This window comes from Squalius cephalus, assembly GCF_949319135.1.
Source record: "Squalius cephalus genome assembly, chromosome: 21".
Lineage (NCBI taxonomy): Eukaryota > Metazoa > Chordata > Actinopteri > Cypriniformes > Leuciscidae > Squalius > Squalius cephalus.
This window is the reverse complement of record NC_137142.1, coordinates 1,774,639-1,793,674: the sequence shown is the minus strand read 5'-3', so window position 1 is coordinate 1,793,674 and position 19,036 is coordinate 1,774,639. Positions and strand designations below refer to the sequence as shown.

General features: G+C 39.8%; 1 protein-coding gene across 3 annotated transcripts in view; it reads right to left on the bottom strand.

Moving 5' to 3' along the window:
• Positions 1-269: 269 nt before the first annotated feature.
• nvl (nuclear VCP like) overlaps positions 270-19,036 on the bottom strand; it is a 51,238-nt gene continuing 32,471 nt past the window's right edge. The window contains exons 12-23 of one of the 3 annotated variants that reach the window (XM_079855477.1): positions 18,394-18,538; positions 16,606-16,783; positions 14,563-14,784; positions 13,151-13,255; positions 12,199-12,261; positions 11,395-11,514; positions 6,965-7,064; positions 6,774-6,880; positions 6,604-6,680; positions 3,705-3,793; positions 3,549-3,628; positions 270-1,256 (exon numbers count right to left, since the gene is read on the bottom strand). In XM_079855477.1, the coding sequence (XP_079711603.1) occupies positions 1,212-1,256; positions 3,549-3,628; positions 3,705-3,793; positions 6,604-6,680; positions 6,774-6,880; positions 6,965-7,064; positions 11,395-11,514; positions 12,199-12,261; positions 13,151-13,255; positions 14,563-14,784; positions 16,606-16,783; positions 18,394-18,538 (1,331 nt within the window). In that variant the 3' untranslated portion in view covers positions 270-1,211. The remainder of the gene's footprint in view (positions 1,257-3,548; positions 3,629-3,704; positions 3,794-6,603; positions 6,681-6,773; positions 6,881-6,964; positions 7,065-11,394; positions 11,515-12,198; positions 12,262-13,150; positions 13,256-14,562; positions 14,785-16,605; positions 16,784-18,393; positions 18,539-19,036) is intronic. The other 2 variants (XM_079855478.1, XM_079855476.1) reach the window with 2 other exon arrangements.

Sequence of the window (19,036 nt, the reverse complement as noted above, 5' to 3'; positions counted from 1 at the left end):
AAAATGACATATTACGACTATAACCAGTAGATGGCAGCAGAGGACGCTTCCTCTCCATAATAGTTCTTTTCAAATGGTTTGCTTTCAGATTTATATTTAGACATAATAAAATCTCAATTATACCATTTAAGAATCGTTTCTTTGGGGGCAAAGTTCAGCACTGTTTTATACTGAAGTATGAAGTAGAGTTTTCATAAACTCCTCAGATCTACAAGATTGAATCACACAGAGGACATATTTTGATTTATGTTAACAATCATCTCCTCAAGTTTCTTTCTAATGTAAAACAAACGCCTATTTCACAAACATACCGTGACTTTTAATTGTTAAATGAACTGATATTAATGTTAATCACTTCGCCCTCTTAGACACCAACATTAACTGTTGACTGACTTCATGGCCCCAATAGTTTACGCCTAATAATGTCTGTTTGTTCATCTGCTCATTGCTTTCCTCATTTGAATGCATTCTTTCGTTATTTTCCCGTTGTCTTTGTCTTTGTCTGCACCCCAGAAAGTTTCCCTCCTCGATTCCCTTTGGTCATGTGACTGCGACTGTTGACATGATCTCACGTGATCACATAATACATTTTTGAACTAATTTAAAATGCTATTTTAACACAAAAGTTAAATAAAGTTATTTGCGTGTGTTAATATACACACTAGTTCAAAGTTTGGACAATCGGCTGCTTTTCCAGCTCGTCTGTCTGGGAAGATGATGTATATTTATATACAAAACCAGTTTCAAGAACAAGCTTTTAAATCAAACGTTGTTTTTTAAAGATGAGAAATGCAAGTTTATTCGAGTGTCAAACCTTTCACACACACAAGATCTTTGCTGGCGCTCATCAAGTGTGTCCAACTCGAGACTGATGTACTTCTGTTGAGTGTGTGTGAGATTCTTCTCCAAAATCAACAGGCACAAAACTATAAAGCTGAAGTTCAACCTATTGTAGAAAATCCCCCCAAAAAAGATTAAAATTAACAATTTATACAAGTTGTAAAACTCACTGTTTTCAAGACTTCCTGTAACAGTATTAATCCCGCAATCATCTACTCGTGGAACTTTCCTGTTAAAACACTTTATGAACCTTCCCTTCATATAAACAGTTTATTGCATATATAATTTCATTAAATCTTTGATCATGTAGAGATGTTGTTCTTCCGTGAGCTGAATGAGCATCGTGTTCCTGTGTGTTGGACTGATGTTCGTCATCTGGTGAGAGTCTCCTTCAGCTTCTCGTACATGAACTGCTCCTGCAAGCACAGATAATAACCCCGATTACAGCAGCCAATGAGAGACGAGCGAGCGGCGTGTGGAAGCTGCAACAGCCAATGAGAGACGAGCGAGCGGCGTGTGGAAGCTGCAACAGCCAATGAGAGACGAGCGAGCGGCGTGTGGAAGCTGCAACAGCCAATGAGAGACGAGCGAGCGGCGTGTGGAAGCTGCAGCAGCCAATGAGAGACGAGCGAGCGGCGTGTGGAAGCTGCAACAGCCAATGAGAGACGAGCGAGCGGCGTGTGGAAGCTGCAGCAGCCAATGAGAGACGAGCGAGCGGCGTGTGGAAGCTGCAACAGCCAATGAGAGACGAGCGAGCGGCGTGTGGAAGCTGCAACAGCCAATGAGAGACGAGCGAGCGGCGTGTGGAAGCTGCAGACACCCCTGTTCTGCAAGAGCTCCGTTTATGGAGATCTCAGGCATTCTGTTCAGACTGGACCAGAGGGTCACGTCACATAAAGACTCACGCCTGCACACACACCTATAGGCTAAACACGTATGAGCACGCCGTCAGCGCTTTCACAGATTCATGTTTCTGAAGTTTACACTGAGATAATAACGTTTTTAAAAAAGTTCAACGCTTGCACCTTGAACCTGTTTCAGAGTGTGTGTTCTCGAGCTCCAAACACTGCTGTGTGTGAATGAACGGCCAGAACACATTCAAAGTCTGTTTTCTGTGAGAACGGTGTGTGTTAGCGGCCCCTAAGTTAATAACTAGTGATCTTTGCAAACGGCCAGTCAATCAATCAAAACTACCTTTATTCTAGATCTGCTGTAAAGCCTGAACACTCTCTGTTACTGTAATCTCCTGTTATCACTGTAAAGCGCTGTGGATCAGTCTATATTGTTAAAGCGCTGTAGAAATGAAGGAGACTTGACTAATATGTTAAAGGAGAACTCGGCAAAGTTGCCGAGTTCTCCTTTAACATATTAGTCAAGTCTCCTTCATTTCTACAGCGCTCTATCTAGTCACTTCTTCGCTGATTTTCCCTTTTGTTGTCGCATGTTTTCCCCACGAGCTCCCCCTACAGCTGTGGGGGGGCGTATATTTCACAACACGGTCGTAAAAAACTCACTTGCGGCAGCCTCCTCCTCCTCTCTACCGCTGCTCATGTGCGTTTGTTTTGATCGGAGCAAGCCAACTGTATCGTGTGGAGCTTTGTCTACCGAGGTGGGTAATCTGGTAATACATCATACATGCGTGTGTGTTTATGTCGAATTGCCGTAAAGCGATTCGTGTTTCGCGTTCGTTCTCGTTCTCGCTTCTCACGAGACTTCCAATTTCTATTTTGCCGGGACGGCAGTCCCCAAGTTGCAAGGTTGGTTTTCCGCCTGGGAACGCTGGGGGGAGCGGGGAAAGTCACCAATATCACCAGAACAGGTTGTTTAACCATCCAAATGATTTCTAGACAGTTTTATTAAGTTAAAAACGTTACCAAGTTCTCCTTTAATAAAGACATTTCAAGTCAGTAGCGATGTTTCCATCCACCTATTTTTATAATGCAAAGTTTAAAAAAAAAAAAGCACATAAATGTATGTGCTCAATTAAGGAGGATAATTAATTTATCCTATAAGAAGTCATGTGCATAAACTACGATGTAAAGCAGAATAAATCCCTCAACCTCGTGTGACTTTGCCTCAGCGTCGGCTGTGATTGGATAACTGGAGTAACCAGTGGACCAATGGCGTCGCAGCGTCTCTAATGTTGGTTTGGTGTTTCTGAAACGCCGGAGTCGAAGTGTGTGATCAGAATGATTTGTTGTAATTCCCTCCAGAAGCGTCTCACACACGAGTGTGTTCCCGAACGCCAGAGAACATGACAGCGTTTAGTGTGTTTCGTCTGACGCTCTGAGACACACTCGTATATGATGGAGGAGAAAGAGTCCGATTGCAGAAACTTACAGCTTTATTCCTGATATTGAGCACCAGTTTCTCAGGAAGTGATGATTCTGTGCTCTTGAACACACGAGAGGGAAACGCTCCTTTATTCGCAAATGTTTTAAGCGATATTCCAATTTTTCCCACAAGTTAAATTTGCAGCTCTGTAAGGAAGCCGCTAGTGAAGCGCTAAACACACCGCGACTACACCAACGGTTTGCTGGATTTTGTAGCTAATGCAATTTTTATACAACTGAATCAAAGCCCAGTCCAGCCAATCACAGTCTGAGCTCAGTTCACTCGCCACTGTGACTAACTGTGAAGTCATGAGTGAGAGTATGTAGAGCGGTTATTGATTTGAACATTACTCTGGTCTGGTTCTGGTCTCTCACCTTCTTGGACACGGACGGGCGCACCTTCTTGAAGGCGTCCTCGAAGTGAACTCGGCTCACTCTGATGTCCTTCACTGGCTCTGTGACACAGAACAGGCTCAAACTCAGAGTTTCTGCTTCAGATGTGTGTGTGTGTTACCTGTGTGCGTGTGTTACCTGTGTGTGTTTGAGCTGGTCCTGTGTTCAGGTGAACTCTCAGAGCGTTCACACTCGCCTCTCGCACCAGCGCCGACAGATCCGCACCTCTAAAACACAATCCAACAACACACGTCAGACTGTGGAGAGCAGGGATGCACACATTGGCCATATCAGTATCGGCAGATTACGGTTCATTTTTCATGTTTTCGGTCCAATATGAAAATTAGGGCATTATGAAATGTGTAAATTCTGTTTCCCCCCATTTTAATATAAATTTTCTAGATTGTTTTTTTCTCTGGATTCTGATTTCATGCTTAAACAAAATGTTAGTTATCAAAAAAGCATGTCTAATTAATCATGTAACTTAACCTTTCAATAAATTGTTCTGAAAATTATGACAAAAAATATATATTTTTAGGACCTAATGAAATATGTTTTATTTTTTATTTTCTTTCATCAAATTCCATTTTATTTTCCCCAAATTCCGTGTTTCCGTTTACATTTTCCTGGATTCCATTTTAATGGTTAAATTAAATTCTAAGCAGATTAATTCTGCAGATTAATAACAACTTTTATTGTTTTATTATTTTTTTAAACAGAGCCACATGAAATGTTTTCTTTATTTTCTTTAATATCAAAAACAGTGGTAATCAAATTAAGGCATAAAACATGAACAATTTATTGAATCTTTTAAAATGTAAATCAAATGATAGTTAAACATTTCCTTTTATTTATTTGGCAGACAGAGTTGCACAACAGAGCTTTACTATTAAAAGGAAACAAAACAAAAAAATGATTTTTCCTTAAAAAATCTTAATAATTGTATTATTATTATTAAATTACTATATTAAAGCCAATAAAGTATGGCCTAATTACAATTATGGGTTCACCGTTCAAGTAAAAGGAGTTATGTATTTGTATTTGTTTGCCTTTTGTTTCTGTAATCAGGCAATCAATTTATTTCAAGATTTAGATTTATCGGCCAATATATCGGTTATCAAATATAAAGGATTATCGGTTATCAAATATAAAGGATTATCGGCTATAGGCTATCAAATATAAAGGATTATCGGTTATCAAATATAAAGTATTATCGGCTATCAAATATAAAGGATTATCGGTTATCGGCTATCAAATATAAAGGATTATCGGCTATCAAATATAAAGGATTATCGGCTATCAAATATAAAGGATTATCGGTTATCAAATATAAAGTATTATCGGCTATCAAATATAAAGGATTATCGGTTATCGGCTATCAAATATAAAGGATTATCGGTTATCAAATATAAAGGATAATCGGCTATCAAATATAAAGGATTATCGGTTATCGGCTATCAAATATAAAGGATTATCGGTTATCGGCTATCAAATATAAAGGATTATCGGTTATCAAATATACAGGATTATCGGTTATCAAATATAAAGTATTATCGGCTATCAAATATAAAGGATTATTGGTTATCAAATATAAAGGATTATCGGCTATCAAATATAAAGGATTATCGGTTATCAAATATAAAGGATTATCGGTTATCAAATATAAAGGATTATCGGCTATCAAATATAAAGGATTATCAGTTATCAAATATAAAGGATTATCGGCTATCAATTATAAAGGATTATCGGTTATCAAATATAAAGGATTATCAGTTATCAAATATAAAGGATTATCGTTATCGGCTATCAAATATAAAGGATTATCGGTTATCAAATATAAAGGATTATCAGTTATCAAATATAAAGGATTATCGGCTATCAAATATAAAGGATTATCGGTTATCAAATATAAAGGATTATCAGTTATCAAATATAAAGGATTATCGTTATCGGCTATCAAATATAAAGGATTATCGTTATCGGCTATCAAATATAAAGGATTATCGGCTATCAAATATAAAGGATTATCGGTTATCAAATATAAAGGATTATCAGTTAGCAAACATATAGGATTATCGGTTATCAAATATAAAGGATTATCAGTTATCGGCTATCAAATATAAAGGATTATCGGCTATCAAATATAAAGGATTATCGGCTATCAAATATAAAGGATTGTCAGCTATCAAATATAAAGGATTATCAGGATTATCGGCTATCAAATATAAAGGATTATCGGTTATCAAATATAAAGGATTATTGGTTATCAAATATAAAGTATTATCGGTTATCAAATATAAAGGATTATCGGCTATCAAATATAAAGGATTATCGGCTATCAAATATAAAGTATTATCGGTTATCGGCCATCAAATATAAAGGATTATTGGTTATCAAATATAAAGGATTATCGGTTATCAAATATAAAGGATTATCGAATATAAAGGATTATCGGTTATCAAATATAAAGGATTATCGGTCATCAAATATAAAGGATTATCTGTTATCAAATATAAAGGATTATCGGCTATCAAATATAAAGTATTATCGGTTATCAAATATAAAGGATTATCGGCTATCAAATATAAAGGATTATCGGTTATCAAATATAAAGGATTATCGGCTATCAAATATAAAAGATTATCGGTTATCAAATATAAAGGATTATCGGTTATCAAATATAAAGGATTATCGGTTATCGGCTATCAAATATAAAGGATTATTGGTTATCAAATATAAAGGATTATCGGTTATCAATATCGGCCAAAATTTCCATATCGGTTCATCCCTAATGAATAGAGCCAAAACCTACTAAACAAAAAAATAATCTGGAGTTTGTTACAATAGACGAACGTGCAACACTTGTCTATAACACACGCTAGCACAGAATATCGGCAGCTGTAACACAATTGCAACACTTCACAGTTCTACAATCAGATCGTAATTAAAAACGCACACACTCATGAGGAAGTCCAGCGTCTCAGCGAGGGAAAGCGTTTTGATCTCTCGGATCATTAAGAACAATTCACAAACTTACGTGAAACTCTCACAACGTGCATCATGGGCAATTTCCTCAAGATTGACGTCTGGATCTAGATGTGGTTTGGTGCCTCCCTAAAACACAGTTAATAAGACTTTAAAGATTCCCCAGATCACATGATCACAGCGGTTCAGACGTCCGCATGTGTGTGTTGAAGCGCGGTTCACCTTAGTGATGGTGAGTAATATGGCGTGTCTGTCCGCGGCGGGTGGCAAACCCACGTACAGAGTTTTGTCCAGTCGTCCAGGTCTCAGCACAGCCGGATCAATAATATCTGAGACGTGGAGTCATTTACGCGTTATACAGAGCTGACAAAACACCTCAAGATGTTCAGAAACGGTTCTCTTCAGTTTATCACCTGGTCTGTTGGTGGCGGCCATCATGAAAACCTGCCGGCGATTCTCCATGCCGTCCATCTCGGTGAGCAGCTGGTTTACCACACGAACACTGGCTCCTGACTGACACACACACACACACACACACACACACCACTGATCATCAACTTCATAATCATCATCACATCTAACCAGGGTTTATTAACTGCTGTAACTAGTAGTTTAGAGGAAGAGATGATCGCTTCTTCTGTCACACACATTAAACACACACACACATTTATTGACTCAATTTAGTGATGAAACTGACAGGATTTGAGAGCTGAGACTTTGATTGATATCAACAGTATCACAGATTATTGTGATTATTGGATGGCAGGTACAGATGAAGTGCAGTGAACTGGAAACACCACAGACTGAAAGATCTCGGTTCGACAGGTAATTATAAAGAGATTGACTCTTTTTTTTTTGTAATTTTTATTCAAAACTTTATAAATCTAATTACTGTAAGCATTCAGCCTTCCTTTTCTTTCAGTCACTGAAGGAGGTTAAATCAATATCTAAAGATGAGCAGCTCGCCGGTGATGAAGCTATGACTATCACTGCAGGAACTGAGGAGATACAGGCCTCAAACACACAGATCTCCTCAAACGCACAGATCTCCTCAACTCACAGATCTCCTCAAACTCACAGATCTCCTCAAACTCACAGATCTCCTCAAACGCACAGATCTCCTCAAACGCACAGATCTCCTCAAACTCACAGATCTCCTCAAACGCACAGATCTCCTCAAACTCACAGATCTCCTCAAACGCACAGATCTCCTCAAACTCACAGATCTCCTCAAACTCACAGATCTCCTCAAACTCACAGATCTCCTCAAACTCACAGATCTCCTCAAACGCACAGATCTCCTCAAACGCACAGATCTCCTCAAACTCACAGATCTCCTCAAACTCACAGATCTCCTCAAACTCACAGATCTCCTCAAACGCACAGATCTCCTCAAACTCACAGATCTCCTCAAACGCACAGATCTCCTCAAACGCACAGATCTCCTCAAACTCACAGATCTCCTCAAACGCACAGATCTCCTCAAACTCACAGATCTCCTCAAACGCACAGATCTCCTCAAACTCACAGATCTCCTCAAACGCACAGATCTCCTCAAACGCACAGATCTCCTCAAACGCACAGATCTCCTCAAACTCACAGATCTCCTCAAACGCACAGATCTCCTCAAACTAACAGATCTCCTCAAACTCACAGATCTCCTCAAACTCACAGATCTCCTCAAACGCACAGATCTCCTCAAACTCACAGATCTCCTCAAACTCACAGATCTCCTCAAACTCACAGATCTCCTCAAACTCACAGATCTCCTCAAACTCACAGATCTCCTCAAACGCACAGATCTCCTCAAACGCACAGATCTCCTCAAACTCACAGATCTCCTCAAACTCACAGATCTCCTCAAACGCACAGATCTCCTCAAACGCACAGATCTCCTCAAACGCACAGATCTCCTCAAACTCACAGATCTCCTCAAACGCACAGATCTCCTCAAACTCACAGATCTCCTCAAACGCACAGATCTCCTCAAACGCACAGATCTCCTCAAACTCACAGATCTCCTCAAACTCACAGATCTCCTCAAACGCACAGATCTCCTCAAACTCACAGATCTCCTCAAACTCACAGATCTCCTCAAACGCACAGATCTCCTCAAACGCACAGATCTCCTCAAACGCACAGATCTCCTCAAACTCACAGATCTCCTCAAACTCACAGATCTCCTCAAACGCACAGATCTCCTCAAACTCACAGATCTCCTCAAACTCACAGATCTCCTCCAGAACTCCTCCAGATCTCCTCAAACTCACAGATCTCCTCAAACGCACAGATCTCCTCAAACGCACAGATCTCCTCAAACTCACAGATCTCCTCAAACTCACAGATCTCCTCAAACGCACAGATCTCCTCAAACGCACAGATCTCCTCAAACGCACAGATCTCCTCAAACTCACAGATCTCCTCAAACTCACAGATCTCCTCCAGATCTCCTCAAACTCACAGATCTCCTCAAACTCACAGATCTCCTCAAACGCACAGATCTCCTCAAACGCACAGATCTCCTCAAACTCACAGATCTCCTCAAACTCACAGATCTCCTCAAACTCACAGATCTCCTCAAACGCACAGATCTCCTCAAACTCACAGATCTCCTCAAACGCACAGATCTCCTCAAACTCACAGATCTCCTCAAACTCACAGATCTCCTCAAACTCACAGATCTCCTCAAACTCACAGATCTCCTCAAACGCACAGATCTCCTCAAACTCACAGATCTCCTCAAACTCACAGATCTCCTCAAACGCACAGATCTCCTCAAACTCACAGATCTCCTCAAACTCACAGATCTCCTCAAACGCACAGATCTCCTCAAACTCACAGATCTCCTCAAACTCACAGATCTCCTCAAACTCACAGATCTCCTCAAACGCACAGATCTCCTCAAACGCACAGATCTCCTCAAACTCACAGATCTCCTCAAACGCACAGATCTCCTCAAACGCACAGATCTCCTCAAACTCACAGATCTCCTCAAACGCACAGATCTCCTCAAACTAACAGATCTCCTCAAACGCACAGATCTCCTCAAACGCACAGATCTCCTCAAACTCACAGATCTCCTCAAACGCACAGATCTCCTCAAACTAACAGATCTCCTCAAACGCACAGATCTCCTCAAACTCACAGATCTCCTCAAACTCACAGATCTCCTCAAACTCACAGATCTCCTCAAACTCACAGATCTCCTCAAACTCACAGATCTCCTCAAACGCACAGATCTCCTCAAACGCACAGATCTCCTCAAACGCACAGATCTCCTCAAACGCACAGATCTCCTCAAACTCACAGATCTCCTCAAACTCACAGATCTCCTCAAACGCACAGATCTCCTCAAACGCACAGATCTCCTCAAACGCACAGATCTCCTCAAACGCACAGATCTCCTCAAACGCACAGATCTCCTCAAACTCACAGATCTCCTCAAACGCACAGATCTCCTCAAACTCACAGATCTCCTCAAACGCACAGATCTCCTCAAACTCACAGATCTCCTCAAACTCACAGATCTCCTCAAACGCACAGATCTCCTCAAACGCACAGATCTCCTCAAACGCACAGATCTCCTCAAACGCACAGATCTCCTCAAACTCACAGATCTCCTCAAACGCACAGATCTCCTCAAACGCACAGATCTCCTCAAACGCACAGATCTCCTCAAACTCACAGATCTCCTCCAGAACTCCTCCAGATCTCCTCAAACTCACAGATCTCCTCAAACGCACAGATCTCCTCAAACGCACAGATCTCCTCAAACGCACAGATCTCCTCAAACGCACAGATCTCCTCAAACTCACAGATCTCCTCAAACGCACAGATCTCCTCAAACGCACAGATCTCCTCAAACGCACAGATCTCCTCAAACGCACAGATCTCCTCAAACGCACAGATCTCCTCAAACGCACAGATCTCCTCAAACGCACAGATCTCCTCAAACTAACAAATCTCCTCAAACGCACAGATCTCCTCAAACGCACAGATCTCCTCAAACTAACAAATCTCCTCAAACGCACAGATCTCCTCAAACGCACAGATCTCCTCAAACGCACAGATCTCCTCAAACTAACAAATCTCCTCAAACTAACAAATCTCCTCAAACGCACAGATCTCCTCAAACGCACAGATCTCCTCAAACTAACAAATCTCCTCAAACGCACAGATCTCCTCAAACTCACAGATCTCCTCAAACTCACAGATCTCCTCAAACTCACAGATCTCCTCAAACTCACAGATCTCCTCAAACTCACAGATCTCCTCAAACTCACAGATCTCCTCAAACGCACAGATCTCCTCAAACTCACAGATCTCCTCAAACTCACAGATTTACAAGAGCTTTGCTGAAGAACTGAGATCCTGCCAGAGATGTTTTAGAGAGAATTCTCCATTAACCTCACATCAGTTCTGTTCATCTGGAGATTCTGAACCCACAGTTCCTCTAGGAAATCATGTACTAGAATCTCCCAGAATTCCTCATATGAGCCGCTCTCAGTATAAGAGTCTTTCCTTGACATTAATGTTGAATAACACGCATACGTCTCCATCCATTAATAACAATGTCTAGTCCGGCGGCTGATACACATAACCCTGCTAACATCCGTCGCCATGATGTTTGGAAAGACTTTTAGTGAGTCGCATAACATCGGTTAATGGAAACACCGTCGTTTCGCAATAGATGTTCATCGACATTTAGAAAATATTGCAACATTTTGCACAAATCTGTAATGGAAACCAGACAGAGTCAAACCGTGCCATTAGAGAAGAGCTGATTAACCACTGATTAATCACTGTATCACACACTCTCACACACACACACACACACACTCACCTCATGCTCTGAGCGACGAGGACACAGCGCATCGATCTCATCAAAGAAGATCACACACGGTGCAGAGTTACGGGCTCTCTGGAAGACCTGACGAACCGCTCGCTCGCTCTCTCCCACGTACTGCAAACACACACACACACACACACCTGATGATGGCTGAACACCATATACTGCAAACACACAACACACCTGACGGCTCTATACAGAAATTAAATCAATAGAACCATTAAGATTTTTGCTGACACTTTACTTGAAGCCTTTATATTTAATGCATTATAAACGTACTTTAATGCACTGTATGATCTCATAAATAAATGTAACCACAGTTAGAATGCACCTTTAGAAAGTATAATGCATTAAAAGGCGACAAACAACCAATTTCAGATGCAACAAGGAATCTGTGAATATTGTAATGCCATTTGACTTTGGTTACAGTTTTTTTTGTAAAGATATAATGCATTAGGATGTACATTATGATACCTTTATAACGCATTGTAGATAAAGGCTTTAAGTGTTTATTTTCATGACAGTCGCGCATCTCACTCTGCAAATGTCCAATATCGTTTAAAACAAAGTGTCTCATTCCTATGAAATTAAAAAACACCTATTCTGTAATGCAGAAAGATATTTACATTTGTACTTCAAGTATTTATATACCATGGTAGTATTTGTTATACTTATTTACTTCTGAATTTTAAAATGTACTTTTATGCAAAATATAATTAAATGTTGAAATGTGATCAAGAATATACACACAGATGAAGAATATGATGCCAGGAGAGTAACTCCTCAGGAGGATCTCACCATATTCAGCAGCTCTGGACCCTTGACCGAGATGAAGTTCAGGCCGGACTCGTTAGCAACAGCCTGTAACGAGACCAGAGACTGATGAGGAATGAGTCTGTGGAGAACTAGGTCAGAACAACAGTCCTGAACCTCTCAGATGTCAGATCAACTTCAGTCTTACAGGTTTGGAGTAAATGATGAACAACCCCTTCAATTTATGAAGATTATGATGAACAAAATGCGTAAGAATCATAAACTTTTGTCACAGAGAAAAATAATTTAGGTGTTTTGTTGGGGGAACCAGGATGATGTGAACTTACAAATATATGTCTTAACGTTGTCACAGCATGGACTTTTCTTCTGAATATGTTCCTTGAGGTTTACTTACAATGTTAATTAACGTTTTTTGCACAATATATATATATATATATATATGCATAAAAACTATTATTTTCAACCTTCATTTTGACCCTCTGTCTGAAATGGTCTGTTTTTAAGGCTTGTCAGTGAACCGCTGTTCTGATTGGCTAATGTCAGTGTATAGAAACAGTATCAACGCCCACTCACGAGTGTTTTGAAAACATTATTCATATAAAACTGTCATTTACAGGCATTATGAAATCATTTACTTCTGGTTTGTGATGCAGCCGCTGTCAGATGCTTCATCTGTCAAAGTTTCTCTATGAACTCTTCATTACACACTGTGACTCGACTACACAACAATCTGCAGTCAGCTGCTCCGAACAAACATACAATACTCCGATGCGATCCGGGACGCCATTAAAATAAACCACTGACAGGGTTCGTACACCTTTTCCGACGTCAAATATAAGCACTTTCAAGGTCCATTTAAAGCTTTCTCCAGCACTTTACACCACCGTAAATCACATACCAATACAGTCAAGATGTATTTCAAAATTGAAACGCGGTCAAACTGAGGTAATGCAGACTGAAATAAAAGTTCACAGACTTTGGCTAAGAGGGTCTTCCCACAGCCGGGCGGTCCGGCGAGCAGCACTCCAGCCGGCGCGCTGAGACCCAGAGCTCGGAAACACTCCGGGTTATTGATGGGAGCCTGGAACACACAAACACAACCGTCAGATCTGGCCTTACTCATCATCTCCACCTTTCTTAGGTAGCAGAGTCAGGAGAAACCACTGAGTTCATTCAACAAGACTAAATACACGTTAAAGAGATAGTTCACCCAAAAATGAGAATTAGCCCATGATTTACTCACCCTCAAGTCTTCCTAGGTGTAAATGACATTCTTCTTCCAGACGAATACAATCAGAGTTATATTACAAAATATCCTGGCTCTTCCAAGCTTTATAATGGAAGTGAATTACGGTTTCTGTTTTGAAGTCCATAAAAGTGCATCTATCCAGCACTTTTGCATCTGGACAGATGCACTTTTATGATGGACAGATGCACTTTTATGATGATAGATGCACTTTTATGATGGATAGATGCACTTTTATGATGATAGATGCACTTTTATGATGGACAGATGCACTTTTATGATGATAGATGCACTTTTATGATGGATAGATGCACTTTTATAATGGATAGATGTACTTTTATGATGGATAGATGCACTTTTATGATGATAGATGCACTTTTATGATGGACAGATGCACTTTTATGATGGATAGATGCACTTTTATGATGGATAGATGCACTTTTATGATGGATAGATGCACTTTTATGATGGACAGATGCACTTTTATCATGATAGATGCACTTTTATGATGGATAGATGCACTTTTATGATGGACAGATGCACTTTTATGATGGACAGATGCACTTTTATGATGGATAGATGCACTTTTATGATGGATAGATCCATTTTTATGATGGATAGATGCACTTTTATGATGGACAGATGCACTTTTATGATGGATAGATCCATTTTTATGATGGACAGATGCACTTTTATGATGGATAGATGCACTTTTATGATGGACAGATGCACTTTTATGATGGATAGATGCACTTTTATGATGGATAGATGCACTTTTATGATGGATAGATGTACTTTTATGATGGATAGATGCACTTTTATGATGGATAGATGCACTTTTATGATGGATAGATGCATTTTTATGATGGATAGATGCACTTTTATGATGGACAGATGCACTTTTATGGACTCCAAAACAGAAAAACAGCAATTCACTACCATTATAAAACTTGGAAGAGCCAGGATATTTTTTAATATAAGTCAGTATTTGTCTGAAAGAAGAAAGTCATTTACACCTAGGATGATTTGAGGGTGAGTAAATCATGGACTAATTCTCATTTTTGGGTGAACTATCCCTTTAAGGCTGAACTAAGAACATCAACTGATGCAATGCTTTAAGAATTATCAATGATCTTCAGTACCATGATGGCCATGTTGAGCTCCTCGCGGATGTCGTGCAGGGCGCCCACGTCTTCCCAGGTCACGTCCGGTACGGTGGCGAAACCCTCACGCTTCGCGGACGGCTGGACACTGGCTAACGACGACTTGAAGTCCGACATGAGGACGCAGAGTCCAGAAAGCTGCTCCTCGCTCAGAGACTCGTTCGTCTTCAGCAGAGACAACAGCTGCTCCAGCTCACACTTCTGCCAGGAACACAAACAGTGGCCGGACATTGTATGATCTGTGTTTTATTGCAGTGTATTACCATTTCAACCTGCTAAATCTTTAAAGAGGCTGTATTCTGCCCTTTCTCAAAGTCTTGATGGTGTTTTTGGGCTCTACTAGAACAGGTTCTCCCGCTTGAATGTCATGTCTTGTCTTTAGCCTTTATAAAAAATCTAAAGCATAATATAAATGTGTGAAAAAATGTGAAAATTAACTGATGTTGAACCTACTTTATAACTTCTGTCAGATCTGGTCATGAGACTGTACATTTACAATATAACATAGCCAATCAAATATTACTGTTTAAATTATGTTTTGAGGAAAAAGCGAAATTAAAATTTATATTGAGCAAAACTTGGCAATAAAGAGCCAAAATTTCACATTTAAAGAGCTCCTATTAAGCTTTTCTCAGTCTTGATGTTGTTTCAGGCTCTACTAGAACAGGTTTTCCTGCTTGAATGTTGATTATTTTTCTCATATTCTCCATTGTTGCGGCTCCTCTCTTCCCAGTCTGTCAGTAACGCTCTGTTTACTTCCTGTCTCTATGAAGCCCCTCCTTCTGAAAAGCACACGGTGCTCTGATTGGTCGGCTGGATCAGTGTGTTGTGATTGGTCGAGCGCTTCGAGTGTGTTTGGGAAATGCCCCCCCCTTACCATAACCGCCAGTTTAACACACTACTAACTAACTCAACCAGGCCCCGCCCCTTTATTCTGCGCATTAATTATTATAATGAGGAATGTTGTGACGTGTTCGTTCCCGGAAGAAACTCAAGATACAATGGAGGCGTTTTAGGAGTTCAGGAACACTGACACTGATATAGAGAAGAACTGGAGCTTTTTCATGATCAAACATTACACACTAAACACAGATGAGCATGGAGAAGCACTACTAGTCGCCTAGAAGAGTCTTCGAGGGCAGCCCTAATTTAAAGACACTGCAATGGTTTCACATGCAACGCAAGCGATGACCATAGACTGTGACACACAGGTGAACGAGACGGAGGGAAGTTAGCGAGGGAAGGGCATATAAAAGTGGACTTAAAGGGGTGGTTGATTATGATTTGACTTTTCTAACTTTAGTTAGTGTGTAATGTTGCTGTTTGAGCAGAAACAACATCTGCAAAGTTACAACGCTCAAAGCTCAAAGCAAAGAGAGATATTTGCTTTTACAGAAATCGCTTTATAAGGACTACAACAAACGGCTGGTCGGGACTACAATGAGCTTCTTCACGGGTTAGTGACATCACCAACCCTAAAATTTACATAAACCCCGCCCCCGGGAACTCGATTTATAGATTATCATGACAGAATATGCTAATCAGTGACTAGAAGATCGTTAACTCCACATCAGCTTCATAAATTCATCAACTAACCATTCAGAAATGTTGCTTTTTGAGTCTCTCCATCTTTCCGGTTTGAACAAAAGGCTAAAAGTTTTTGAAATGTTCAGTGTGTGTGTGTGTGTGTGAGTGTGTGTGTGTGTGTGTGTGTGAGTGTGTGTGTGTGTGTGTGTGTGAGGTAAAAGGACACAAGCTGTAGTAGCTCCGCCCCCTGTGCTGGGAGCAGCAGCTCATTTGCATTTAAAGGGACACATGAAAACGGTGCGTTTGCTCACCCTCAAACACTTTAGCATGCTATAAAAATATCTGTGGGGTATTTTGAGCTCAAACTTCACACACACACACACACACACACACACACACACACACACACACACACACACACACTCTGGCGACATCAGAGACTTATTTTACATCTTGTGAAAAGGGCATTATCCCACATATTTAAGCGTGCGGTACCGGTGGAGAGGCGTCTTCACAGCTGGACTTCAGCAGGATTCGGTTGACGGTGGTCATGGCCGCCTCACGACACAGCGCCATCAGATCTGCGCCCACATAACCCGGCGTGAGACGCGCCAGCTGTCGGTAGTCGAAGTCCTCCGGCAACGTGATCTTACGACACAGTGTCCTCAGAATCCTGCGATGGAATAAATCGAGGAGACATTTTGTTTTTAGACAGCAACACTAAAGAGAGATGGACAACACTTTCTATTAAGTCCATGCTTATAATGAATTATAGCCCCATTTATACTTATTACTATTCTATAAAATATATTTATAAAGACTCATTAAGACCTATACTGCATTATAACAACAGTTATAGTTACATTTATCTTATTTTTTATAATTACTTATAAGTAACGCATTTGCCTTTTCAATGTGCATGTTCATAATCCATTATACACTGATTTATAAATGATCAAATATAAAATAGATCCAGAGACACTTCTTTGCTGTACCAACTAGCTATCAATTATGTCTTTAATCGCTAATATTTGCATTCGAGGTCATGAATATAGTAATTTTGATTTGTTAACATCTATATCTCCTCAGCCATATGTAAGGTTTTGCTTATTGCAGAATGAAATTATACTTTAAAAAATATTGTTGCAGTGTTTTGCTAGTATGTAACAATAAGAAAAGATTAATTTTTGTTTGTATTAATGATTTCTGTTTTTTAATTATTAAAATAAATATAAAATAAATAAAAATTGTAATTATTTTTAATAAATTAAAATATATATTTTATTTTATTATATTATTGTTCATTAGTTACATTTACAAATAAACAACTTAAAATGTGTAATGAGCACATCTCCATGATTTCTTCATAATGGCATCCTATGTTTTCACTTAAAGCCATCAATAATGCATTTATGGAGGTTAATAACTGTATTATCACTCACAATAAGTATTTATAAGAACACAACACGGCTATTAAGAACAAAATATTCACTTATTTGACAGAAATAAATCTGAATTACTAAAAAGTCATTGCGAACGCAGCCCCATGTGCTTGATCTGCCATTCTGGATGGCTAACTTCACAATCAATGGAAATGTGCAGTTTAATTTTAATAAATGAAGTATATAGTCCTATCTGTAATCAATAGAAAATTAAACTGAATATAGGCCTATAAATAAACTGATAGTCCTGCTGCACGGGTTTTCGTTATTATTTTAGATAATATAACAAATAAATAAAAGGTCTGTGTTTAATTTATTAGGCTAGCCTACTCAATAATAGGAAAAAATAATTAACGAATTAATTAAACCAAATTAATTAAATAAATTAAATATTATTGATGCACATGCTTTTCTGTCTCATTATTGCAATCTCTCTCTCTCTCTCTCTCTCTCTCTAATAACTGCATTAATAACTGCATTAGTCTGCTATCAGTGGCTCAAACCAATGTTACTAACTCTAAAATGAGTTTTGGAATTAGCAATGGAGGCGTGGGATTAGATGCGTAAGAAATTAGTCCTACATACAAGAGTGTTTTAATGTCAAAAACTTGACAAACATCTTGAAATACATCATTTGAGTGTTTACTAATAAATCAGTGTATAATGGGTCATGTGCATGTGCATTAAAAAAGCAAAAAGCAATGTAATTCATTAAGCATCTTCATAGGAAGTGTTACTGAAAGATGAAGAAGAAAGAGCCTGACACACAGGTGCTCTTTAGCTATGACATCAGTAAGCCACAGCTGATGGAGCGGGTTATGTTCTCAGTGACGTCACGTACTTCAGTCGCGCGCCCTCATCAGGAATCCCCAGACAGATCTCTCGATCAAACCTGCCGGCTCGCCGCAGGGCCGGGTCCAGCGAGTCCGGGCGGTTCGTGGCTCCGATCACCAACACCTGAGCCGGCTCCGATAACGAACTGAGGTCTGAAGACAACAACAAACAACGGATTATAAAAACATATTGAATGGAAACACAATCAGTCAGTTTGTTACAGAACAGACTAAGTGTTCTCTCGGTTCTGTCGTCAGTGAACAGGAAGAAACCGGATGTTTGTCAGTTTATTCGTCTTAAAGTGACAGTACACTAATATTCCTGCTGTCGTCTGTCATTAATGTTAAAGGGATAGTTCAGGATTTTAGACATGAATCTCTATAGCTTCCCCATAAGCAGTGTGGTGCATTGACCATGACTTACCCCCGACAGCGTCCTGTGAGCCGAGCTCCGGTCCAGTTTTGGTCAAGATGAAATTAGTCCGGCAAGATTGCTGGGGTCACGGCAATAAAGCTTTTTTCTTCTCAAATCAATATGTGTTCAAAAGAGTGATATATTTGCAGCACAAAACCGCTGTCTATGGAGAGGTCAGACCTCGTAATGGCTTGGCACTATTTTCTCCCCTGTCATATCACTGCGCGCTGCCGCTA